We start from the raw sequence: 27,975 nt of genomic DNA, 5'->3' as shown, positions 1-27,975 counted from the left end.
CATCGTTTGCCACACCTGCAGGGAATCTCAAAAGTGAAAAAAAACCCCACCAAAGTCGTGCTCGAGTGAGAACATCGAATCACATTAACATATTATGCGCTCTCGTATTTGAATTAGATAGATAGAATTTGATTGAAATGTAACAGTTTTAAAACGTTGCAACACGGTAAATGCGCAAATTCTTTACAAAGGGAGATCACATCGAGGCATGTAGTCTACCAGCCAGATATGGGGAAAATATACGATTTTCATCCGTGTTTAAAACATCCGCTGCAATCCTGTCTCCCTCTCTTCTCTCCTCCTCACCAATTGCCCCCGATTCCTCCCTATCTGTTGGGGTTTCTCCTCTTTCATCCCTGATTTGTGGTGGCGCATTTAGTTTTGCTGATTTCAACCAGTTGAGCATTGCGAATGAATGAATGAAGCCACAAACTACTGCAGAAACGTTATGGCGTAGAAGAAGAGTTAAAAATCGCCATTACATTTTTTATCTTGCGCACCCCCTAGTGGCAGCTCGCGCACCACACTTTGGGAAACTATGGCTACATCCACACGACAACGGCAATGAGATTTTTTTTTTTTTTTTTTAAATATCGCGTCCACATGGGCAACGGATCAGTAAAATATCAGGTTCATATGGCAATGCAACGCTTGCTGAAAACGATGCAATACACATGCCACACCTCTATGTGCGCTGTAAGACGGTCCCATCGGAGACACCAGAACAGTAGAAGTAGTAGACGCATGCGCATAAACCCCTTCTTCTGTAGCATCAGCCATATAAAGTTTTGATTATTAATCAGTAGCGTAAAACGAAAGATGCGGAAAGAGGAATGAATGGGGGTAGATGGAAGCCGGTACGCCAACATTCTGATATCCTCCAGAATTCTTTAATGGTCCGGAATAAATTGAATGCTACACGTTGATGGATTACTTTGTTCTTCTACGCCCTTTTTGAGTAATGTATTGTCGGACTTAAACCAACATCTGAAGAGGTGAGATCGCTCCTTTTTTTTTTCCCTATTTTTGCTGGCGGGATTGTTTTTGGAAAGCAGTGAAAATATCTTGTAAGCACGTTTCATGAACCAAGTTATAGGATTTGTTGACAACTCGCATCAAGTTCGTTACACTTCTACCCGGCGTGAAGCACTGACAGTCATGTGGTTGTGATGTCATCGTAAACAAATCCGTTCTACTCATCCAGACGACTTCGCAACGGTGCCGTTGCCAGATTTTTCCACTCTGGAACCCGTTCTTAAAAGATTTCGTTTTGGGGCACCCAAAACGCCGGTGCCGTGTGGATGCCAAGCCGAAACGATAAACAATTTTATCAGATTCGCCTGAATCCGTTGCCGTGTGGACAGGGCTTATGTCTGCCATTTTATCCTGTTTATGGTGGCCGTTCCCACTGCAAAAGAGAAACCGATCAAAACCAAAAGCGTGAAAGTGATTATCACCCCATTACCATGTGAATAGTCTTTTATGAATGTGTAAGTGGGCGCTCAGAGCTCCAACTCTGTTGTGACTGAGTAAAGTGGCAAGTTTTATGTTTCATCCAATTTAGATAATTTAATAAATAAAATATTATTTGGCAGTGGGCACAGAGGAAAGTGTAAAGTATAAAGTTTCTCTTAATATGTTAATCATGCTTGTGGAAACTTAATCCTTAATAACTGCTTAACAAACAAAGCTGAACTCTATAATCATCCAGTCCCTTTCCAAGCCCTGATGAAAACTGATCGTGGGGGTGTGGTCCTCCCTCCTGGGAATAAATTAAAGTCCATTCGAACTAAATGCAGTTTTGGGGATTGTAGAGTGCATCGGAAAATCAAGTTTGCATCACTGCTTCAGAATATTGACTAGACTCATGTGATCCATGCTCTTGACATCGACTTGGCCATTAATTTGTTATATGACACCTTGCGCTCAGTGATGGATAAGTGCTTCCCTATCAGGATGATAATGATGTCAACACATGACCCTCCCTGGATCACGCCACTCGTGAAATATCTTTTGAGAAAAGGAAGAGAGCTGTTGACTCTGGTAAAGAAGGCAGAACTGAGGAACTAAGGAACCGGAGAAATTGAGGTGTTGGTGGAGCCTGAGGTACTCAGCAAGGGTGGCACACAGTGGACATCATCACTCTTATGAAGCACAAGTTGCAGCCGTGCTTGGACAAGGAGTTTCTCATTGGGTTGAGCAATTTCTTTGGAGATCTGTGTAGTGTTGTTTTTGGCAGCCATTTTTGATTTAGTCTTAGTCTTTTGGACGAAATTCTTATTAGTTTTAGTCACATTTTAGTCAATTCCATCCTTGATAGTTTTGGTCTAGTTTTAGTCGACGAAAACTAAAAGGGTTTTAGTCTAGTTTTAGTCATTCATTTTAATCGAAAAAATAATTACTTTAAAACGTTAAATTAGGCCAATACAGAGATAGGTAATTGTAATCGAGGTTGACAGGTTGTGCATACTTTGTGCCAATGATTATTACAAGAGAGTCTGGCTGTAGACTGGAGCTCCGTGTTAGACCAGAAGCACATGACCTCTAGCCTGGGCCCGCCCGTCCTAAGCGTGACGCAACAGGAGGGCCTGTTGCGAGCTTAGTCTGGCCAGGCAAGCTATCTACAGCTCTTCCAAGCTCCCGAAAAATCGGGAACCAATCAACTTTGAGCATCTCCAACGGCCCTGGGTAGAGGCGTGTTCAAGGCACTGACGTAGTAGAACTGCGACCGGAAGCCATAGATTGTTTACAGAATCTATGCCGGAAGCGCTTCATTCACGCTTCCGCATCTATTACGCATAGATGCTGTATTGAAAGCATTCAACGGGAAGTTCTCATTGAAAACGGAGTAAAGAGCAGCCCTGGAGGTATTTATTGAAAGGAAGGACGTTTTCGCCTTGCTCCTGACCGGCTTCGGTAAGCGTTTAATCTACCAGTTAGCCCCGTCGCGTCGCATACGTCAGAGGAAAGAGTGATGTGATTGGTTTAAGCTTCGTCACAGCCTTTTCCGGCTTCGACCAGTAGCAAACTGGGGCATTTCAGGGAGGCGGGTCAACCACGGGCTCTGGGAAACGGTTGGGCTTAATATCTTGGCCAGACCAATAGCTTGGAGAGCTTTGAAGTCGCGTTAGCCAGGCTACATGACCTCTATGCTTGGAATAATAAGGAAGGAGCTGGGTTGAAGGCAAGATCGAACTCTGTCAACACCATATTTAGCAAGACCAAGATCCAAGACTGAGACAAGTCTAAATACAGATACCAGTAACAAGTTCAGGCCTCCACCCTGTGCTCTTGAGAGCAGCTATGTGGCCGCATTGTGGATTTTATGAATTAAGAAAACGAAATGTCACGCAGTATAAAATACAAACAAACAAAAATCCATCTTGTATAGCAGTGGTTCTCAGAGTGAAGCTTAACTGGGGTGTGTGTGTGTGTGTGTGTGTGTGTGGTTTGTTTTTGTATTTTTAAGTTGCTTAGTTTTACATTTAGAAATCACAACCCAGCATTCGCAGAGATATTATTTCTTATTGGGCTCTTGTGGTTATGAACCTGTTTGTCTGGTCACTTGGAACATCTTGAATGGTAATTATTGAATCAGAGGATGTCTAAATGTTCCCACCCGTAACGCAGAAGCATGGAAATCTTCCTGGAAAGTCTGGCATTGTCCCGTATGACTTAACTCTTTGACTCAGCTATGAGCTGAGCTTTGTTTACCAATAACTCACATGGGTGTGACGCACTCCAGGCTGCATTTTTGTGATTGTGCGTCTCTCTGGCAAGGAAGCAAGTAAGATGTCTTCATTAATTGAAAGAGAAAGTCTGTGGTAAATAACTGCATGTAGCCAGATCTGTTCCACTGGCTCGTTGCCATTTAATTCTCTCTGGATTTTTGTCCAACTTTTTTTTTTTTGGTCAGTTTCGTGGTTGTGTGTCTGAAGGATTATTTATACTTATGAACAAAATGCAAAGCTCCCTTTCTTATTTTTGACTATTACCATACAATGTCGGTGAGGTTTCATCAATATGATTTCAAAAAATAATGCAATTTATCTTTTCTTTCATCAACAATGCATAATCCTGTTAGTTTTCTCGACGCTCTGGTCTTACACCTCCATCTCTATATCTTTTTAACTCCAGGATGGAAGCCTCGTGTCTGGAGCTGGCACTGGAGGGAGAGCGTCTGTGTAAGACGGGTGATTACCGAGCAGGTGTCTCCTTCTTTGAGTCCGCCATCCAGGTAGGGACGGAGGACCTGCAGATCCTCAGCGCCATCTACAGCCAGCTGGGCAATGCCTACTTCCACCTGCAGGACTACACCAAAGCGCTTGAGTTCCACCGCCATGACCTCACGCTTACCCAGTGAGCTTCTGGAACATTCTCTCACATGCTGTCGAGTGCGCCAAGAGAACGCCAAGTGCACCAAAATCCCACTTTATTCTCACCACATTTCAGATTAGATAGGTCATGGGTCTCGTCGGGAACTTGCATGATTACAACAGCAAACCGATTTACAGAAGATGGCACCAGGGGCGTAGCCAGGATTAGGAAGGTTGGGAGTGTTTTTCTGAAAGTAGGGAGTGTAACTTGGTCGCAACTGGGATGAAAAAAAATTTCATCTTTTTCGGTGCAATCTGGTGACTGCTGGAGCTGCAACTGAGCCTCAAAAAGAAATGAAAGAAAGCATTAATTTTAAGTGTGAATTATATTTTATTAGGCATTTAATACATTTTATTTACTAACTTAAGGGTTGTTTTACAATCAGGGTACGCAAGCTAAAAATCACATTTAACACTTATTATCTTCAATATCAAAAGGCTTGACTAAATAAACTTGGTTGTTTATTGTAGCCCTGTGATAGCTCTATTTACCATGCAAAAAAAAAAAATTGGTGATAACGTTATTTTTGGTGAATGTATGGCAATATATGTCATATTTAGCAAAATTACTCGTGTCATTTAGAAAAAGTGCTTTTTTGACCACAGGTAGCTCCAAAAGGGATGCACTTAAATCATTCTTTATACCATAAAACAAATATTTGGTTCCAGATCATTGGAAACATAGTTAAGTTTTAATGTTGAATGCCAGTAAGTTTTCAGACTATTTTGATCAAATTAGTATGTAATTGTGTCAAAAAAATGTCCTCTCCGAGACAGCTCAGTTTTCAATATAAAATAACACATCTAAAATGATTATTTTCATCCTAAAATGTGGTCAAGATATTGGGACATAAATATTAGAGACAATTAACACAAAGCTTACAGCCTTATATTTAAAAGCACTATGGAAGCAGTGGATTCTGAATTGTCAAAAAAAAAAATGTCCTCTCCGAGAATCACTTCATTTGTTTCTCCCAGCCCTGCTTAAAGCTACACTTAATCTTATAATACAAACTATTACACATGCCTATGTTCGTATGTGTATTAATTTCCAAAAGTGCAGATTTGTTATATATATATTTTTTTAATTTGAATTTTGGACCCCTGTGACACAAACTTTGTAGCCTGGGCCCGCCCATCCTAAGCGTGACGCAACACGAGGGCCTGTTCCGAGCTTAGTCTGGCCAGGCAGGCTATCTACAGCATTTCCAAGCTCCCGAAAAATCGGGAACCAATCAACTTTGAGCATCTCCAACGGCCCTGGGTAGAGGCGTGTTCAAGGCACTGACGTAGTAGAACTGCGACCGGAAGCCATAGATTGTTTACAGAATCTATGCCGGAAGCGCTTCATTCACGCTTCCGCATCTATTACGCATAGATGCTATATTGAAAGCATTCAGCGGGAAGTTCTCATTGAAAACGGAGCAAAGAGCAGCCCTGGAGGTATTTATTGAAAGGAAGGACGTTTTCGCCTTGCTCCCGACCGGCTTCGGTAAGAGTTTAATCTACCAGTTGGCCCCGTCGCGTCGCATATGTCAGAGGAAAGAGTGATGTGATTGGTTTAAGCTTCGTCACAGCCTTTTCTGGCTTCGACCAGTAGCAAACTGAGGCATTTCAGGGAGGCAGGTCAACCACGCACTTTGGGAAACGGTTGGGCTTAATATCTTGGCCAGACCAAATGCTCGCAGAGCTTTGAAGTCGCGTTAGCCAGGCTACAAACTTTGTACCCTGATTGTAAAACAACCCTTAATAAAATGTTATAACAAAGTTTAAATTTAGTTTCTTATTCAAATCACTGTAATTATCAATAAAATCTTCGACAAATTCCTGCAATAAAAGCAGAAACCTTTAAATTATAATTTCGAGTGCAGTTAAGACAAAATACAAAGTGCTGCAATCATGTCCAATTACACAGAATACAGCTTTACTAAATACAACAAAGATAACACATGAGATTCAGCCGACTCTGAAGATTAATATTATGAAATATATACAACTGAAAATAACATACCTTTAACAAGTTTTGATTTTACAAAATATACATAATGCAAGTGTTACATCACAAAATGTTAGGAATCATTCTGATTCTGTTAAAAAGTGCAATAAACAGGAGTTAAAACTAAGGGAAATTAAAGCAGATACGCAGAGCCTTTATTTTTAAATAAATTTCTGAGTGGATAGTATCTCCATCCTTGACTCTTGTATGCTGCATAAATGGGAATAAATATATTTTTGAGAGTTAAAATCGACCGCAAAGTTGGTATTCGAGCTGCCCCGCTGAGCCAGCCAGGCCTGAGCGCGTGACATCACAGCAATAACCGCTTTTAAGGCCGAGGCCTTTTACAGCTATAGACCAAAGTCATATAAATAAAAATTGATGGTGAAAGTAAGAAATGCCGTCACCGACTTGCTCAACTAAGACTGATTTGACGTCACTGATTGTGGGTTGACTCTCATTAAAACAGGATAGGCGTTATTATAACTTATGCAACATACATGTCCATGCATGCATTTTCACTGATAAAACGTAAAAGGCTAATTAAATAATCAGATGAACTGAGACAATCACATTCTGAAGCAAATTAAATAATCTTATACCGGTAACTTAAACACACAATACAACTTACATGTATTAATCTAAATGCAGGCAAACAACGTGTTTGTTTTTGTTTTTTGTTTTTTTTATCCAAATGAGAGTCGGAGCTTACCCGTCTGTGTTCTCGCTTCTTGAAGGGTGATTGTTTTTGAAACAATCTGACTTTCAGTTGTTCGTTCAGTTCTCCGTTCATTCACTTCTTCCATGTAAGCGATATCCAGTTTAGAAATAAGACGGCTGCTCCACTCGTTCTCCATACTGAGTGCTCCACCATTACTGCTTGGCTCAGGCAATTACTCAAACCCGGGACGGAACGGGATGTCACCAGTTTTAGCAACAGCCATGGGGAGGTCACTGCCCGAGCGATATGTCCCGTCCCGTTCCATCTCAGGTTTTAGAAACAACCCTCGGCTCACGCTCTGGGAGAACTGGTGCAACTGAACTCACTTTCCTTTTAAATAAATAAAATAAAATAAATATTTTTCCTTTTCTTGTAGTTTTCTTTTCCTTTAATTGTTGGTACTGCACCCTCTTTCAATACGGGCTTATAGCCAACGCTCCTCAACAGATCAGAGGTCTCGTACGAGTCTTCAGTAAAATGTGCAGAGCAGAGGAGAGACCACTTTGTAGGCGTCCAGTGTGCCCGTGAACTTCTCACAAAACACGTCAAAATCTTTGCAGTTTGAACATTCTTGGGCCATGAATGCAACGTAAATCCACCTTCTGTCGTGTTGCTGCGCCCGCCAGCAACACATCTACGTGGCATGGCGATAAATTAGCTCAGAATGGAGGATCGGAGTTGCAGTCAGCTCTGTGTTTTAGTATAGCGGAAATGGCGATGAGACCGATAGACTTCCTGCTGTGGCGTTACGGACGTCAAGGTCATTCACTCAGACCGCTACCTATATAAATCACTTTAATCATAAAATTACTATATTAGATTTATTGTTAACGCTTAAAACTATTCCTGTGCCATTCTTGAGGTCTCAAGGCATTTATAAGCAAAAAGTGAGGCCATGGCTCTGCGTATCTGCTTTAAGTTACGAATGAAAGGAAATCTTCCTGTAGTTACTTGAAATGTAAATACTGTAAACAATACAAAAATTCAATAATAATGGGAGTTTTATGAAAGTACTATTTAAGATGATGTAAATCTTGGCGAAAGTGAAACCAATCGAAACCGAAAGAGTGAAAGTGATCATCATGCTGTTACCATGGGAACAGTCTTTTTATGAATGCGGAAGTCGGCGCTCAGCGCGCTGAGTCCGGTGTGACTGAGGAAGGGGACAAATTTATGTTTCATCTAATTTAGGTCATTTAAAAACTATGATATTATTTGGCAGTGGGCACATGGGGAAGTGTAAAGTATAAAGTTTCTTTAGTAACCTGCATGTCTTTGGACTGTGGGGGAAACCGGAGCACCCGGAGGAAACCCACGCGGACACGGGGAGAACATGCAAACTCCGCACAGAAAGGCCCTCGCCGGCCACGGGGCTCGAACCCGGACCTTCTTGCTGTGAGGCGACAGCGTTAACCACTACACCACCGTGCCGCGCCTGTTTTACTTATCATTTCACCTTTTAAAGAACTAACATTTGACTCATACCTTCATGAATTCAGATTCATTTAGTTATCATGGATCTAACACTTCACAACCCATGACTTTCTTTTGTCTGTCTGTCTGTATTATTTATTTATTTATCTCATCTCATTATCTCTAGCCACTTTATCCTTCTACAGGGTCGCAGGCAAGCTGGAGCCTATCCCAGCTGACTATGGGCGAAAGGCGGGGTACACCCTGGACAAGTCGCCAGGTCATCACAGGGCTGACACATAGACACAGACAACCATTCACACTCACATTCACACCTACGCTCAATTTAGAGTCACCAGTTAACCTAACCTGCATGTCTTTGGACTGTGGGGGAAACCGGAGCACCCGGAGGAAACCCACGCGGACACGGGGAGAACATGCAAACTCCACACAGAAAGGCCCTCGCCGGCCACGGGGCTCGAACCCAGGACCTTCTTGCTGTGAGGCGACAGCGCTAACCACTACACCACCATGCCGCCCTTATTTATTTATTTTAACGAAAATTGAAAATAGCAGTGGAAATTAAATTTAAAAAAGTATTTATAGAGTCCTGATTAAAATCAAGCTCCTCATGAGCCGAATAGACTTCATGATCCTCAGGACTGGTGCTGAAAGCCACTGGGCAAACCTGTTCATCAGGACTCCAGCTAAAATGCAGCTTTACCCAGATCTCTGTGTGAACACTTGAAATTTGTTCCAGATCCTACATCAAGGTGGAAGGGTATAAAAATGTATAACAACCCGCATTACTGGCATAAATGAAGTATATTATGGGTGTCAGCATTCATGCCACGGCGCTGTTAAATTCTTCATCGTGATTGCTCAGGAGGTGTTGATGAGTTTTCTATAACCGCAGCTCTGACAGTAGTTCTGGCCGTAATTCAGATCACAGGTTTATATTAAAGCTAGACGGCCTTTCAGGTTTTTCAAGTGTAGGTCATAAAAAGAATTTTCCCCAACGCCCAGTTATTATTATTTTTTTTTACATAGAACAATTAATGAATTTAAGGCCACGTGGCCCTGAATTCTCCACTACTTTTTCCTGCTTCACCATGACCTGATTCAAGATACTACGTCATGCATGACGTGGTGGGCTTTCTCTGTTCATTGCGGGATACAAATTTGAAACAGGAGAGGAAAATGGAGGACGTGAATGAAACGTGAAAGACCGACTACAGTAACGGAAAGCGAGAAGAAAAGACGTTCTGTTGCGAAGGAAAAGAAACGCAGGACCAAACTAATAAATATCGGTGGTCAACGAGCACCTCGGTGTGATCAGCTGTTCGTTTAGCGACAGAATGATGTAACTGTGGACGGTACGGTGGTTTATTGTCGTGGTTAGCGCTGTCGCCTCACAGCAAGAAGGTTCTGGGTTCGAGCCTAGTTGCTGGCGAGGGCCTTTCTGTGTGGAGTTTGCATGTTCTCCGTGGGTCTGCTCCGGGTGCTCCTGTTTCTCGAATCGAAAGGCTGTCTAGCTGTAATGTGATATTGTAACAGCTTGTATGGAAGCTATTCACAATAAGCAAATAAAAATAGTCGTGTTTTCATCGAGGAGCTGTTTTGTTTCAGATTTTTTGGAAGGAGTCTCCAGTGTCAGCATTTTGTTTTTTGTTTGTTTCAACACTCCAGAACAGAGGAGTTTATGCTTTGTCCTTTCTCTGTAACGTTGCTCAAACAAGCTGCATTTTGTTGTTTATTAATTTCAGAAGAAAAGGGGAAAAAAAAAGCGAGCCTCATAGCTACGATGCGATAACAGGAACTAACTTGTTTAACCATTAACATTAAATGTAATAATAAATGGATAAAAAGTGTGGTGCGTCATTTCTTTAAGAAGTAAACAAATTTGTTAGCATTGGCAAATTGCTTTGTTTTTAGGAGTAAAACACTTCAGGACCTGCTGTTTATTTCAAAATTATTTGCCAAAGGTGAAGTGAATATCGGTGAATAATAACTGAGACGAAGTTGAGGTTATTATTCACCGATATTCACTGAGCCTGAGGCGGATAATTGTTTTAGTGTAAATACAATCGGTGACGATTTGAGAAAAAAATTGTATGAAAAAATCATTTATTTCAAACTTCAGAAGCGCCATGCAAACGTAGTAACGGTGCGGTGCAGAGTTGTCACTTATCTACACAGAGTCACATAAAATAGTTTGTTTTGAAATCGATAAAATAAATCACAGTCCCACCTTACCTTTGAATAGTTTTAGACCAAACGTCATAGCATCTTTAGTGCTTTTAGGAACAGCGTTTTCTTTCATCATTTGTAATTCTTCCTCACTTACGGTGACAAAGCAATTGGCCGCCATTTTGCCGAGTCACTCGAGGTGATTATCGAAAAATAGTCTGAATTTCTCAACCAATCAGCGCGCACGATTTCCTATAAATCACATCCGTATTTATCTCATCTCATTATCTGTAGCTGCTTTATCCTGTTCTACAGGGTCGCAGGCAAGCTGGAGCCTATCCCAGCTGACTATGGGTGAAAGGCGGGGTACACCCTGGACAAGTCGCCAGGTCATCACAGGGCTGACACATAGACACAGACAACCATTCACACTCACATTCACACCTACGCTCAATTTAGAGTCACCAGTTAACCTAACCTGCATGTCTTTGGACTGTGGGGGAAACCGGAGCACCCGGAGGAAACCCACGCGGACACGGGGAGAACATGCAAACTCTGCACAGAAAGGCCCTCGCCGGCCACGGGGCTCGAACCCGGACCTTCTTGCTGTGAGGCGACAGCACTAACCACTACACCACCGTGCCACCCCGTCCGTATTTATACTAATGGAAAATAATAAATGTTGGGGCGGTAACAGGAACTTGCGTTCCTATAACAGCACACACCAAGTGTTTTTAATCCTCACAGTCATTTATTAATTTGGGGTTTGTTTGTTTTTTCCTGCTGTGTGGTATTTAAGATATCTTACAGAAAGTTAAAGTGCATATCACGGGTAAATTCAGGAGCAAGATCAATGTAATTCTCCTATTTTATATTAAACTTTGGTCAAATATCTGTCACATTCTGCATTCTCTGCAATTGTTTTACCTTGCAGAAAAATTCAGTTGACATCAAGCCATTTGAGGTGAATTGGTCCGCCTCTGAAAAAACTTGGCGTTTGGACTTCCCGGCAAACATTGATTTTCATGACGTCGCGTGCGGGACGCCTCCCTCTGAATCCTACGTCAGCGCTGGTTTGTTTATGAGAAAACGACCTGGTGGTTTTCTGCAAATTTCTTCAACATTATCGTGTAATTATTAAAATGGTTAACAGATGTATCGTAGGAGGGTGTAGCAACACCAGTCTTGATGGGATTAGTACTCATCGTTTTCCAAAAGACCGGACAATGAGAGAGAAATGGGAGCGCTTGGTCTACACAGGCTGTGCACTGAAACCGTGCAAAGCTCTCGCAGCCTGCTGGCGCTTCCGCAGGTGACGTCACGAATCTGGCTCCAGACTCCCTTGGGATTTTTCCAGACGCGTTTTGTTATTTTATTTTTTTCTGCTGTAGACAGATGGCCTTGTGCAAAATGACCCTTCTGGATGAGTGTGTAAAGGGACATACTTTCATATAAAAAACACGAAATTGGTCCAGAATATGCCCTTTAAAGTATATTCTAACAGTGTGCGATGTCATTATTTGCCTCAGAAACAGCTAGTATGATTGAGATGTCTTTTTCACCCCGTCCTTTGTAATCAGGTTGATCTTATCACTTGTCATGATGATGATGAAGATAATGGTGGTGGTGGTGTGTCCGTCTTTCCTAAACGATTAAATGTCTGTACTTTTCCCTTCAGAACGATTGGAGATAAGCTTGGTGAGGCCAAAGCTAGCGGGAATCTTGGAAACACGCTGAAGGTTTTGGGTCGGTACGACGAGGCCACGGCTTGTTGCCAGAGACACCTGGATATTTCTCGAATGCTCCATGACAAGGTGATGAGGGTTTTCATGTCGAGGTTGTAAACGAGGCTGTAAACCTTCCCGCAGCAGCATTAAAATGGGGTTGAAGTGACAAGTATTCTGGAACTGTACAGTTTAAAGGAAATGTTTAGTTTTAAATGTATTTAATTATACATGGCATAGTTATTTATTTAATTTATTTATGTAAGCCTCAGGAAACACACTGAGATTTAAAAATAAATAAATAAAAATCCTCGTTTGCAGTGGTGCCAAGGTTACAGGGCACCACAATTAGTACAAATTTAAAGGACAAAAAAAAAAGATAAAATGAATAATAGTGATTAAAAACACTCGTAAGACTAAAGCCATTATTAAAAAATGTTCTGTTTCCAGTCCACCGGCCGGGTGAGTGCCGTTTGTGTGGTTGAAATTTTTTTTTTAACGCCGGTTTTTCGACATTTTTTTCGGGTTCGTAAATCTAAAATCGAACTTGACATTTACGCATTCCGCGCAGAATATAGAATCGAATCAGCTCTGCGCATGCGCCATGCGGCACAAAAAAATGGCAGCCACCATGAAGGAAGGCGATCCGGAGTTTTCAAACATTTGCTTAAGTGTGAAATCGCAAAATGGTATTCTAGCGAACAACAAAATAGTAAAGATTCAGAAAAACAAATCATTCAGTGATCATTTTAATAGTGTAATTTCATCCGAGCTAGGCCTAACGCTCGATTTAGAACTACAAAAAGTCCGTGTGTCGGACCATCACAAACCGTTACTGGAAAATTCGTTTGATCTTGATCCATCCGAGACGTAACAAACAGCTTTTGAGTTTTGTTATGCGAAATTCATTACCTACTTTGTTAACAACCCTGACAGATCTGTAGTGGCCCTTTTCCACTACCCTTTTTCAGCTCGCTTCAGCTCACTTCAGCCCGACACGGCTCGCGTTTCGACTACCTCAGAGCGGCGCGACTCAGCTCGCTTCAGCCCTGCTTAGCACCCAAAACTCGCACGGTTTTGGAGTGGGGCTGAAGCGAGCCAAACCGAGCCGAGTGGGGCTAGGGGCGTGAGCAGACACTCCCTGTGCACTGATTGGTGAGGAGGAGTGTCCTCACATGCCCACACACGCCCCGCGAGCACGCTGGGATCTGTAAACACCGTAAACCCGGAAGAAGAAGAATTACGAATTACGAGAATTTCTGAAGCCTTATGCGCCTCGCCTCATCTATACGCTCTTGCCAGTATCTGTTGGCGTTGTCGGTGACAACAAGCCACCGAACCAAGACCAGCAACACTAACGACTCCATGTCCTCCATGTTTATTGTTTACTATCCGGGTCGTGAGACTACCACTTAAAAGCTCACTGATGTCACTGTTTGCGCCGCTTAACAACATCACGTGACGTCCACCCACTTTCGCTAACTCCACCCAATGTGTCCACCCACTTCCAGCCAGCAAGGTTCAGCGCGGTTGTAGTCGAAATGCAACTCCAACAGCCCCACTCAGCTCGACTCAGCCCAACTCAGCACGGCACGGCTCAGCCCAACTCAGCCGCGTTTGTAGTGGAAAAGCGGCATAGGAGAACCTAACAGATCTATTCAAACTGTCATATTTTATTAAATGTGTCTGCTTTTGTAATAAAAAAGTACTGAAAGAAAAAGCAAACACAGCATTGCGATTTCTTATCCACGGAGATATAAAAATAAATAATATGTATATATAAAAATTTAAAAAAAAATCCCTCCCTCCCTACTGAACATTTTTTTGCTCACCCGGTGGACAGGAAACGGATTTTTTTTTAAGGATGGCCTAAGAATGAAAATAATCCAAACAATAATAGGAGAAAAAATCTAAATACTAAAATAAGCAAGACAGCAGAGTAAAACTAAATTATAGGTCCAGCACTTAGAAGGTAATTCATTTCTACTGGAGATGAGATCACAGAATTCCCTCTGTGATACAAATGTGTACGACTTCAGGGGGTTTTGTAATTCATTCCAAATGTGGGGTGCTTTAAAGCAAAAGGCAGTTTTCCCGAACTCAGAACTGACATGAGGCAGATGAAGTGAAAGCCAGCTCTGGGTGCGGGTGATTTTTTTTTTTTTTAAAATGAGTTTTAAAATTTCAATTAAGTAGAAAGGAGAGATAATATAAGTGTAAGCCAATTTATTTATATATAAAACCGTATTTATTTTATTTTATTTATTTGCATCATGCTGTTGACAGTTTAACACCTCTAGTAACCTTATTACACATCCAGTAATCTGAAACCTCTGAGAAAGCACAGTAGAAGCATCCAAGAGTCTATGAACATGAAGCTGCTACCACCACCATGCTTCACCGAACCTAAACTCAGATACAGGTTTCACTCCACTGAGGGTTAATATTTATGCAATCACGATTTTTGTGTTTTTTTTAAATAAAAATTTTGCAAACGAGATATATATTTTCCCTTTCACTTCAATATTATAAGCTGTTTTGTGTAGATTCAGGACGTATAACCAAGTAAGCCAAGTGTAATTCAGGATGTAACGCGACAGAATGTGGAAAAGGTAAAGGGGTGAATCTTTTAACTAGGCATTAGGTGATCATGTCATGGCTGATTGACTAAAAGGGAAAAAGTGTGTAAATTTGGGGTTTTGCCACATCGTTTGTTAATTTGGGACAGTGACTGGGTGTTTGAAGACTACATCATTTGCGCATAAAATTAGTTTAAATGGTAAGCGACGATCTATTATGGAGACTTCATCAACAGTGGTTACTTTCCTCTAGACTGAAGAGTGTGTGTGTGTGTGTGTGTGTGTGGTTTGATAGGTGGGGCAGGCACGAGCACTGTATAATTATGGGAATGTGTACCACGCCAAGGGGAAGAACATATGTTGGAGTGGGACAGACCCAGGAGAGTTTCCAGAGGAGGCGCGCATCGCTCTGAGGAAAGCTACAGAGTATTATGAGTAAGTGTGTGTGTGTGTGTTTATAGCTGCTACAACGTTGATAACAAGAACTAACATACTAACTTCCACAACTTTAAACATAACAATAAATGGATAAAAAAAAAAGTATGACGTTCTTTAATAAACAATAAATTGTAACCATTGACGATTTGTGATGGCATAAGTGGAGTAAAACACTCTGGGAGGTGCTGTTATAGGGAAATTAACTTCAGGGTGGTAACAGTAACTCTCCTTCCTGACAGGCTTCATCACACCTCGCCTTTGTTGATTGTTTTCCTAAAACAGCAGGAAAAGTTTTCCTGTAAATGAATGAAAACAGACTGAAACACTCCATTTCATGTAAGGAAGCCATTACTGTTGGCTAAATTAAAGAGGAGTTATGTCTGTATTACAGGCTTGAGTTTTTAATCCAGACATGATGTTAGGTACACACACACACACACACACACACATACAAAACATGAAACAGCTTCCTTTGAACTGTGTGTAGCGTTGGCAGCGGAGCAGTGCTTTAAATTATCCGTACTTAAGCGTTTTTGACTGCTCATAAATCTCCGAGCTCACAGTATAAAACCCACAACATATTTTCTGCACGTGTCATGATGTGAAACATATGGTACGTGACGACATAGTGTGACAAATCAGCCCTAATTAAAAAGGTAATGTTAGGTGATACTGACAAAAAGGGTTAATATGAATAGAATGATTGATTTATAAAAGACCGTTTTTTTTTTTTAAAAGAAGAACACCGTGAAATGAAAATTAACAGTTTCTAGCAGTTTCTCTCTTCAGATATCTTTATTCTCACCCTTAAAGGAGAACTGAAGACAAATGTTTTATCAAAATTCTATTTATCTCATTTTATTAAATATACGAATGCATTTCTGATCGCTGTTCTGTCACTGCTATAGCAAGTTCTGAGTGTTTGAACTATGCCCTGTAATATATCAGTCCATATGTCAAAGCAACGGCTGTAAACGAGATTCGTCGAGACCTGTGCGAGACATCGTACAGCAGAAATCAAAGTGCCAACATCTGCCAACGTTGTCAAAAGAAATCGCTCCCTACTCACTATATAGTGCAGACGCCATTTTGTAGTGCTGTCTGAAACCTGAGTTACCCCTTTTCCACCAAATCGGTTCCAGGGCTGGTTCGGAGCTGGTGCTGGTTCACAACTCGTTCAACTTGCGAGCCAGCTGAGAACCAGTTTGCTTTTCCATCGCTCGCAGTGCTAAGAGAAGACACGTCAGTTACGTCGCTGTATACGTCAGTTATGTCGTTGTATACGTCATTACATCGTTGTATACGTCATTACATCGCTGTATACGCCAGTTACGTCGCTACGTTTGCATAAACCTTGGTGCGAATATCGAAGCAAAAACAACAACAATAATAATAATAATAATAATAATAATAATGGATGACTTCGCGTTTGTACAGCTGCTGCTTCTCGTCGCTTAAAAATGGCGATCTTTCGCGGTCTTGTTATTGTTGTTGGTCTTAACAACTCCGCCCCCCTGCTGACGTAAGCAGTTCTTTCCTCTGGCCCAGCAGAGAGTTGGTGCTAGCCTGGAACCGGTTTTTCTGGCCCCAGAGCCAGTTCTTTGTCAGTGGAAACAGAAAACCCGGTTCCAAACTAAGTACTGGCCCTGAACCAGCCCTGGAACTGATTTGGTGGAAAAGGGGCAAGTGAGGATTACATGGGAAATGTGCTCAGTATAATGTGTATTTATCACGAAAATACACACATGTATTTATTATTTTGAAAACCCACCAGCCGCCTGATCTGGCACGTTTTAATTGTGCAACAGTAATGACGTAAATACCAGCGCGACGGACTCGTCCTTATCCTGTCGTCTTTCCAACTCTTCTCCACGTTGGTTCGAAGTCGTACGGAATAATCTCCATCGCTGATGAAGCGGGCAAATCTCGAAATTAATCTAAATCGGAATAATATGGCGATCTGGCTGCTGTGTAAACAGTTTTCAAAATGGCGGCGCTGACACTTCACGTTTGAAGTCTCGGACAAGTCTCGTGAAGATCGCACGGATAAGCAACGCCTGCCGTGGACCATACGAACTACATTCAACACGGCTAAAAACCGAAAAGGCTGATCAATGTAATGTAATGTAATATAATATGCCAATACAAGTCACGATATAAGGTTAATAAAACCGAAAACGTAATTGAACAACACGTTAATTAAGAAATAAAGCAAGTTTAAAAATGACTCCAGTTCCCCTTTAAAAGGATATTTTTTTTAACCTGGATCTGATTTTCCCATCTCTTTTGGCTCCAGATATTTACTAGGGACAAAGATGATTGAAATCGGTCCAGGGTCGAGTTGGAACGCTATGACTGGCAACCGCAAAACGGTTATACTGTGCAATTCTATGGGGCAAACATCCACGTCAGAGTAAAGCGCTTGTTTTGGCCACTGATGGGCTCAGAATGTGATTATAACACTACGTTCAGACTGCAACCTGAAACGACCCATATCCGATTTGTTGTGAAATCCGATTTTTTTGTTAGGCCGTTCACATTACCAATTATGAGACTTGTATGCGATCTCCAATATGAACGGAAAACGACCCAAAAGTGTCCCGCATGCACAAATTGACACCACGTAATAAGCACATCGTGTGCTGTGTGTGTGAGTGAGTGAGTGAGTGAGTGAGAGTGTCTCTGTGTGAGAGGGTGTGTGTGTGTGTGTGTGTGTGTGTGTGTGTGTGTGTGTGTGTGTGTGTGAATGAGAGTGTCTCTGCGTGAGAGAGAGAGAGGGTGTGTGTGTGTGAGAGAGTGTCTCTGTGTGAGAGAGAGGGTGTGTGTGTGTGTGAGAGTGGGGCCGTGGCAGCAACCTCCGTTGAAAGATTGATTGATTGAAGTGCGCATGCTCTCTACATAAACGCTGTCTAGTGCAGACATCCCAAGTCTCCCGGAAGTTCCGGGAGTCTCCCGCATATTGATAGCGGCTCCCTGATGCCCGCAAATTGGAGAATATCTCCCGGAATCTAGAGCAAGTGAGCAAGCGCGTGCACGCGAAACATTAATGTCTGCATCGCGCATATGACGGAGTGCGCGAGGGAGTGCGAGAGAGACTGTGTTCGTGCCTGTTCATGTAGCGCATTATGTCATTGTTGTTGTTTTCCACCAAAGAGGCGGGATTAGCCAACGCAGAATAGTGACGTTTGTCTCTTGTTGATGATGTGTAGGTCGCATGAATGCGAGCTGTCCGGTCAGACTGCAGTCGCATGTGAAAATAACGGATATGAATCGGAATTAGGACCACATATCCAAGCGGCCTGGGTCGCATGTGAAAAAATCGGATCTGTGTCGTTCAGATTGTCAATAACAAATCGGATACAGGTCGCATATGGGCAAAAAAATCGGATATGGGTCGTTTCAGGGTGCAGTCTGAACGTAGTCTAAGTGTCTGACAACATGGAAAGGATCCTTACAGAGATGCACCTGTGTCTGTTTACCTCAGTAACTGGAAATAAACTGTAGGTACAGCCATTGTTTTATCTTTCTCTTCTTCCAGTCTCTGACACAGCGCTGCATTCAGTGCCTGTAGTCGATTACCACATGGGCTGTTTTCTGACGTTTACAAAAGGAGACGTCACACAGAATTTGTGTAAAAGTCCATTTTCAAAGTAATGCCTGAATATTTAGTTGACACCATGAATGAGAGTCTGACAACATGGAAAGGATCCCTTTTGTAAACATTAGAAAACAGACCCAGGTGTATCCCTGCACGGATCATTTCCATGTTGCCAGACACTTGTAATAACATCATGAGCCTGTCAGTGGCCCAAACAAGAGGTTTACTTGGACGTGGACGATTGCCCAAAACGATTATATTGTATAGCGGTTTTGCGGTGGCTGGTTATAGCGTTCTAACTCAATACTGGACCGATTTTAATCATATTCGTCCCAAGTAAATATTTGGACCCAAAGAGATGGGAAAACGGCCCACATTAAAACAGAACTCCTACGGTTTCCCTTTAAACCTTCTTAAAGTTAAACAAATACTTTTAATATACCAAAAGCTACACTGTTTCATCACTGAGCAACAATTTTTGTATTATTTTTATGCCTCCGCCACCATAAAGCCTCGGTCACAACCGGCTGTACGTGCTCCTACGGCCGGTCTACGTGCAAAAAATGCAAGAAACGCACGGAGGGCGCGCGTGAAACACATGGAGGGTGCGCGTGTAACGTGCTGATTTTCGAGCCGTAGACTGGCCGCAGACCGGCCGCAGAGGTTCTTTGTCATGTCAAACAAACTCTACGGGCGCTTATGTTTTTTTCAGGTTGCAAGACAAACTTACGGCCAACGTGTGTCTTTCTCCACAAACAAAAAAAAAAAAACGCAGCGATTTGGGAAACGCCAAAAAATCGTACGTCTGGTTGTGACCTAGGCTTAAAGGGGTACCAAATATAATATATACAGTTGCTGATGTGACAAAGTAATGTATTCTTAAGTATTCTATCAAATTTATATACTAGAAAACGACGAAATATCTTGGTAATTGTAAATATAATACTTTATACGCTAAACTGCACAAGAGTCGCCATTTTTAAAAGACCGTGACGTCAGCGCTACCCACTGCACTAGCGGAACTCTCCGAAATAGAGGAGATAAGCGTGTAATCATGGCGTCGGGCGCATCAAGTGAAAGCGACCGCTCTGTCGAATCATACGAAGAGATCCCGCAAGACACACTGCAAGCAGGCTATGGCTTAGAAGGGTACCAGTTTGAACCTAGGAGAGGTACTCTCGACTCCGGTGATGAAATAAGAGAAGACGGCGAGGATGAGACTGATGCTGACCATGGGCATGGCGAGCGTGGGGCAGAGCGTCTGCGTGCAGGTGACACGGCGTGGTGCTCGTGCGGAAAATGTAACGTGGAGTTGTTCACGAGTCCAGCAGAATTTATTTGCTGCAATGAGATAGGCGCCACCCGTGGACTCGCGAAATCGTCGCAAGAAGCAGAAACAGGTATTTCACACGCGCTATTCCCAACCTCAATGAGCCAACACAACTGGGCACATACATACGTCATGAGTGTTACGCAGAGAAAATGAACGTGCATTCTGATTGGATAAAATTAATATCATGGCGGGCTGTTCAAACTGCGGAAATAGTTTGCTCGAGCTACTTTCAAAACACTATAACTTTCCAACCTTAGAACAAAAAACTTTTGTAAGTCTTGAATAAGGTTCGTTAATGTGTGTTTTATTGTTATATTTACTCTATATATTGCCCTCTGTTCCCCTTTAATGTGCAGGAGGCATTATGTTTTCGGGTTGTCCGCTCTGTCTGTCTGTCCGTCCGGAAACCTTGTGGACGCGATATCTCAAAGGCTCATGAAAGGAATTTCATCAAACTTTCACGGTTTGTGCGCTTTGGGACAAACATGAACTGATTAGATTTTGAGATCAAAAGGTCTAAGGTCAAGGTCACTGTGAGGTCAAATGTCTGTCCACAAACCTTGTGAACACACTATCTCCAAGGCAGATGAAAGGAATTTCACCCTTCTTTCACTATTTGTGCATTTGGGGACACAGATAAACTGATTAGATTTTCAGATCAAAAGGTCTAAGGTCAAGGTCACTGTGAGGTCAAATGTCTGTCTGCGTGCGTCCATCCCGAAACCTTGTGAACGCGATATCTCAAAGGCTCATGAAAGGAATTTCACCAAACTTTCACCGTTTGTGTGCTTTGGGACGAACATGAACTGATTAGATTTTGAGATCAAAAGGTCTAAGGTCAAGGTCACTGAGGTCGAATGTCTGTCCGAGAACCTTGTGAACACACTATCTCCAAGGCAGATCAAAGGAATTTCACCAAACTTTCACCATTTGTGCATTTGGGGACAAAGATAAACTGATTAGATTTTGAGATCAAAAGGTCTAAGGTCAAGGTCACTGTGAGGTTAAATGTCTGTCCGGAAACCTTGTGAACACAATATCTCCAAGGCTGATACAAGTAATTTCACCAGGTCAAGATTACTGTGAGGTCAAATGTCCATCCCCAAATCACAACTTAAGGCGTGTAGTCTACCGGGCGGAGGCATCGCCATCGACGCCATTGGTGTCGAGTTCTATCTAGTTAGGGGTTTTTTTTTAGTGCTTTTTTTTTTTGCAATGTCCTCTGCTGGCTGCAAGGTGAACTGCAATTACAGGATAAACCTTACCACAATCCCAAACTGGTCCGTTTTAACATGACTTGATTCCCTTCATGATGTCCTTCTTAAACAAAAGCAGCTATGTTGTGGATGGGGCAGAGTTAATTTCAGGGCCAGAAAAATGTAAACAGGAGGAAGAAGCAGAAAGGGAGAAACTAACTAGATCAGTTGCATGGTGAGTTTGCAAAATCAGCTTTCTTTACAGTTATATGATTAATAGATCCAGAGACACTTTCACACACACACTGCACATGGCACCCTTAATTAAATAATTAAAAGAATACAGAACTGCAGGAACACATTGAATTATCCTTTTAAAGGTATAGAATTAAATGGTGACTATAGAAAATAGATGTTAGAGGAAAGTAATCAGTGACGGTGTTTTATTCCTCTTAAATCATTGCCATTTGTCAGTGGTAACACTTTTTTTTTTTTTAACCTATTAAAGTGTCATATTTTTATAGCCTAGTAAACTAGACCCACCCGCCTAGCGGCCAACAATATTTTTGCCTACGAGTGGGTCTAGCCTCGCACCATATCAACAAAACACCCCGGGCATCAAATCGTGCCCGCCAATCACAATGCAAGGTTTTTGTTTGGATTCTTTGGGCGGCCTTTTGCAGGAGTGACGACAAAGCTGCGCGACGCTGGAGAAAGCACAACAGGAAAGATGGCTACGGCTAGTGAACAGCGCGTGTTTGACTCCGCTTTGGAATCAGTTTTAGAAGAATTAGACTTGGAGTTTTCGTTGAAACATGAGCAGGAAGAGGCTCTCCGCTCATTCCTTTTCAAGAAGGACGTTTTCGCTGTTTTGCCGACCGGCTATGGCAAAAGTCTGATCTACCAGCTGGCTCCGCTCGTAGCCAAAAGGATGGGGCTAGTTTGTACAGTATGAAGAATTAATAAACAGCTTTGAAACATTTACTTTTTGATTGTTTCTTATTTTCCCGTTATTTTAAATTTAAGGGAAATTATTTCACCAAACACCACTAAATAAAAACTCTCAAACAGTTTAAGCAAACCCTTGAAAAACACTTGGAAAAAAAAGTGTATGTTAAGTATGTGGTACAGACTCCAAACTTGTGGTCATTATCTCCAAACTTCTTAATATCTAGAACCTGTTAATTAATTAATACGCATTTTGAAAAATTATTTATTTCAAGGCCTCCCCCACTGCTTTCTGTCGCTCTGACTACGTCACAGTCACTGTTGCGCTGATTGGCCAGAGCGTTGGCCTATACGCACAGAGACAGTTTGAAAGACAGCGGGTTGTTCCACCCCCACCCTTCGGAAATGTCTACGAGCGAGGCCAGACTAAATATTCACATTTAGTCTGGCTTGCCAGGCTAATATTTTTATCCATTTATAGTTACAGTGAATGAAATCAAGCAATTTAGTTCTATTATCACTTGCGTTATAGCAGCAGTAGACAGTCGTTACATTACAGGCAGAGCAGCCTGGGGGTTAGGTGCCTTGCTTAAGGGCACTTAACGGAGATACGCAGAACCTTTTATTTTTAAATACGTTTCTGAGTGGATAGTATCTCCATCCTTGACTCTTGTATGCTGCATAAATGGGAATAAAAAATATATATTTTTGAGAGTTAAAATCGACCGCAAAGTTGGCATTGGAGCTGCCCCGCTGAGGCAGCCCGCCCTGAGCGCGTGACGTCACAGCGGTAACCGGTTTTAAGGCCGAGGCCTTTTACAGCTATAGACCAAAGTCATATAAATAAAAATTTATGGTGAAAGTAAGAAATGCCGTCACCGACTTGCTCAACTAAGACTGATTTGACTTCACTGATTGTGGGTTGACTCTCATTAAAACAGGATAGGTGCTATAACTTATGCAACATACATGTCCATGCATGCATTTTCACTGATAAAACGTAAAAGGCTAATTAAATAATCAGATGAACTGAGACGATCACATTCTGAAGCAAATTAAATAATCTTATACCGGTAACTTAAACACACAATACAAGTTACATGTATTAATCTAAATGCAGGTAAACAACATGTTGTTCTTGTTGTTTTGTATCCAAATGAGAGTCGGAGCTTACCCGTCTGTTGTTTTGAAACAATCTGACTTTCAGTTGTTCGTTCAGTTCTCCATTCATTCACTTCTTCCACATAAGGGCGAGATGGCAGCAATATCCAGTGGAGAAATCTGACGGCTGCTCCACTCGTTCTCCATTTTCTCCATACTGAGTGCTCCACCATTACTGCTCGGCTCAGGCAATTACTCAAACCCGGGATGGAACGTCACTGGTTTTAGCAACAATCGTAGGGAGGTCACTGCCTGAGCAATATGTCCCGTCCTGTTCCATCCCGGGTTTTACCAACAGCCCTTGGCTCACACTCTGGGAGAACGGGTGCAACTGAACTTATTTTCCTTTTCTTGTAGTTTTCTTTTCCTTTAATTGTTGGTACTGCACCCTCTTTCAGTACGGACTTGTAGCCAACACTCCTCAACAGATCAGAGGTCTCGTACGAGTCTTCAGTAAAATGTGCAGAGCAGAGGAGAGACCACTTCGTAGGCGCCCAATGTGCCCGTGAACTTCTCACAAAACACGTCAGAATCTTTGCAGTTTGAACATTCTTGGGCCATGAATGCAACGCAAATCCACCTTCTGTCGTGTTGCTGCGCCCGCCAGCAACACATCTACGTGGCATGGCGATAAATTAGCTCAGAATGGAGGGTCGGAGTTGCAGTCAGCTCTGTGTTTTAGTATAGCGGAAATGGCGATGAGACTGATAGCCTTCCTGCTGTGACGTTACGGACGTCAAGGTCATTCACTCAGACCGCTACCTACATGAATCACTTTAATCGTAAAAATTACTATATTAGATTTATTGTTAACGCTTAAAACTATTCCTGTGCCATTCTTGAGGTCTCAAGGCATTTATAAATGAAAAGTGAGGCCATGGCTCTGCGTATATGCCTTAAACCGTTCCTGCTGGTCTAGGGAATCAAACCGGTGACCTCTTGTTCCCAAAGCTGCTTCTCTAACCATTAGGCCATGGAAAACTGAACCTGAAGATGTCAGAAAATGTAAAGTTTCAGCTTCACCCATGACTGTTATAAAGCACTGGCACTGCAGACTCCTTCCATAAATGCTAAATAAACACACACTTTACCATATCAGTCATTTAGCAGATGCTCTTATCCAGAGCAAAGGGCAGCCTGGGATTAGGTGCCTTGCTCAAGGGCACTTTAGCCATTTCTGCTGGTCCAGGGGAGCAAACGGGCAACCTTTTGGTTCCAAAACTGTTTCTGTAACCATTAAGCCATGACTTCCCATATAGTGGAAACCCAGCTTCAGTGTTCAAATACCTCATTCAGACACCATCTTTAGGCTACGTGAACTAATTCAGGAAGTAGTTTTGTGAAATTGCAGGGATAGTCTCGGACAGTCCTAAACAACATTGGTGTGGCATTCAAGAAGAACTGGATTTGGTTTGAGACCAGGGTGTAGGTATGTAGTGTAAATTTCTGGAAAAATGTTGTGGGCGAAATAGACTTCGATTACTTGTAAGCTTGTTATTAACCTGTTGACTCGCACCAAAAATGTCTTCTTGAGTACATTTCAGCGAAGGAGAAAATTGTGTAATTTGTTCCTGCTGCACTGTTTCTTTAAAAAGATCTCGTCATACATCATGACTTGTTTTCTAGTCGCACGCTAGAAAAAAATGGAATGATGTTGATCCAGGTAACTAGCGAATGCTGTTATACAGCTTGCCAGGTCATGCTACAAAGCTAAGTATAATATAGAAATGGCAAACCATAAGCCAAAGAAAATGAGTTGTTGAAAAGAGTAAAAGTGTGAAGTACAATCCAGACTGTTAACGTTGATTCTTCAGAAAGGCCAGCGGGAAGAACTGCCATGTCTATCTTTTCAAACTCTTAAAATGTTAACGCTTTTAAGATGTAATGAAATGCGAGTCGTGGGATTTGGGGATCTAAATGTTGAATATTTGGACGAGAGTTCTTTAAGGTGGCCCTTTGATGAGAACTGCAGAGGAACCAGTTCTCCTAAAAGGGTAAGGATGTGCTGATCTGATGCTGATATTAAGTATCAAGGCAGGAAATTTAATTTGGGCATATCGGGTTCACAGTTCGGGTAGCATGGCGGTGTAGTTGTTAGCTCTGTCGCCTCACGGCAGGAAGGTTCTGGGTTCGAGTCCAGTGGCCGGCGAGGGCCTTTCTGTGTGGAGTTTGCATGTTCTCCCCGTGTCTCTGTGGGTTTTCTCTGGGTACTCTGGTTTCCCCCACAGTCCAAAGACAGGATAAGTGGATAATGGATGGGTTCACGGTTCGATTTTCCCATGATATTTTTTGGGGAAAAAGAAGAAATTTTTAATGCAAAAAATTGCAACATTTTCCTATTATTCATCTTCTTAAATATTCTTTCTTTTGTTTAAAACACTTATTTCATTTTATTAATAACCAACAGTAATTATTGATCCACATTTATAAATGATGGGGTACAATATAATAGCTTATTAACTAAAACATTCCTGTTTCTTTTCTACCCTATAAACTAATATTTGCAATTCATTTTTTTATTTCATCGATTCAAATTATCATATATTTGTATCACGATTTATCGTTGCACGATATATTGGTACATGCCTAATCAAGACTAATATTGGATATTTGTAATGTGCACAATAATAATTGTGTGTGTGTGTGTGTGTTGAATAGCAAAATTTATACCACAGCACTGTTGAATTTTCAGTTGTGATTGTCTCGAGGTGTTAATTAATTTTCTACAACAGCATCACTGACAGGCTGCAAGCTTTATATGAATGTACTTGTTCTAATACGTTGTCGTTTCCATAGTAACAGCTAATTCATGGGGACTTGTATGGTGGACGCACCATATGTTTATTTCGCTTTTGTTTGTTTTTCTGAAGGAGTCTCCAGTGTCAGTGCTTTGTAACAGTTTTGTGAATTTTAGACCTGACAAGTCTCCATTTTTATTTGTCTGATGAACGTGAGCAGAGAGAAGAATGAGAGGTTGCTTAAGGAATGAATTTTTTTTTTTTTTTTGCCTCTGTATCAAAAGTGATTACAGGAAGCAACATGGGTATGGCCAGCGGGAAGAACTGCCATGTCTATCTTTTCAAACTCTTAAAATGTTAACGCTTTTAAGATGTAATGAAATGCGAGTCGTGGGATTTGGGGATCTAAATGTTGAATATTTGGATGAGAGTTCTTTAAGGTGGCCCTTTGATGAGAACTGCAGAGGAACCAGTTCTCCTAAAAGGGTAAGGATGTGCTGATCTGATGCTGATATTCAGTATCAAGGCGGGAAATTTAATTTAGGCATCCTGTATCACTAGAGAAACTGGGATGATGTCGATCCAGTTAACTAGCGAATGCTGTTAAACAGCTCACCAGGTCACGTTACAAAGCTAAATATAGAAATGGCAAACCATAAGCCAAAGAAAATGAGTTGTTGAAAAGAGTAAAAATGTGAAGTGCAATCCAGACTGCTAACGTCGATTCTTCAGAAAGGCCAGCGGGAAGAACTGCCATGTTCTTTCCGTGTGTTTTCCATTTATGTGGCTTGTCCACCGTGTAAGTTGTTACTATAGAAACAGTAACGTATTAGACTAAGCGCATTCATATAAACCTGTGGTTTGTCATCAGAGCCGCTGTTCTAGAAAATGAATCAACACCTTCTGACCAATCAGAATTGAGAATTAAACCGTGCTGCTGTATAAAATGTTGATAACATGGCTAGTACATATCAGCTGGTATTGCTATTACAAACTGTTCTACCTGTTCTGCAGTAACTTACTGTGTATTTTATAGAGCAAATCTGTCCATCGTGAAAGAGCTAGGGGACCGAGCAGCACAAGGACGAACATACGGCAACCTGGGGAACACGCAGTACCTGCTGGGGAACTTTGAGAATGCTGTGCTGGCTCATGAACAGGTACGTCTTGTGTCTTTTGAAGAGCAAACTCTTGATGTGGACTGTTGTACACAGTGTCCATTCAGATTTCTGTAAAGCTGCTTTATGACTACGTGCATTCGCAGCGTCTTCTCATCGCTAAGGAGTTCGGCGACCGGGCAGCCGAGAGGAGAGCTTACTGTAACCTGGGAAACGCTTACATCTTCCTGGGCCAGTTCGAGGTGGCAGCTGAAAACTACAAGCAAGTTTAACGCTCTTAATCTTGACAGTTTATCTACTAGTGTGTATATTTTCTGTAAATGTATGAGGACACAGTGCATCATTAGCAGCTATTGGGTGGTGTTTAGGAGAGAAGTTGTATAAAGGAACGAATAAAAATATGTAAAATGGACCGTTTCAGCTAAATAAAATATCAAGGAACCGTC

General features: G+C 41.9%; 1 protein-coding gene across 4 annotated transcripts in view; it reads left to right on the top strand.

Annotated features, from left to right (window-relative positions):
- Positions 1 to 27,975, top strand: part of gpsm2l (G protein signaling modulator 2, like) — a 72,040-nt gene that overhangs the window by 26,076 nt on the left and 17,989 nt on the right. For all 4 annotated transcript variants that reach the window (XM_060937670.1, XM_060937671.1, XM_060937669.1 and 1 more), the window contains 5 exons: positions 4,138 to 4,359; positions 12,375 to 12,510; positions 15,295 to 15,434; positions 27,448 to 27,571; positions 27,676 to 27,791. In XM_060937670.1, coding sequence (XP_060793653.1) covers positions 4,139 to 4,359; positions 12,375 to 12,510; positions 15,295 to 15,434; positions 27,448 to 27,571; positions 27,676 to 27,791 — 737 coding nt within the window. In that variant the 5' untranslated portion in view covers position 4,138. The remainder of the gene's footprint in view (positions 1 to 4,137; positions 4,360 to 12,374; positions 12,511 to 15,294; positions 15,435 to 27,447; positions 27,572 to 27,675; positions 27,792 to 27,975) is intronic.

The sequence above is a fragment of the Neoarius graeffei genome, chromosome 13 (genome assembly GCF_027579695.1).
Source record: "Neoarius graeffei isolate fNeoGra1 chromosome 13, fNeoGra1.pri, whole genome shotgun sequence".
Taxonomy (NCBI): domain Eukaryota; kingdom Metazoa; phylum Chordata; class Actinopteri; order Siluriformes; family Ariidae; genus Neoarius; species Neoarius graeffei.
This window is presented reverse-complemented; position numbering and strand designations above follow the sequence as displayed.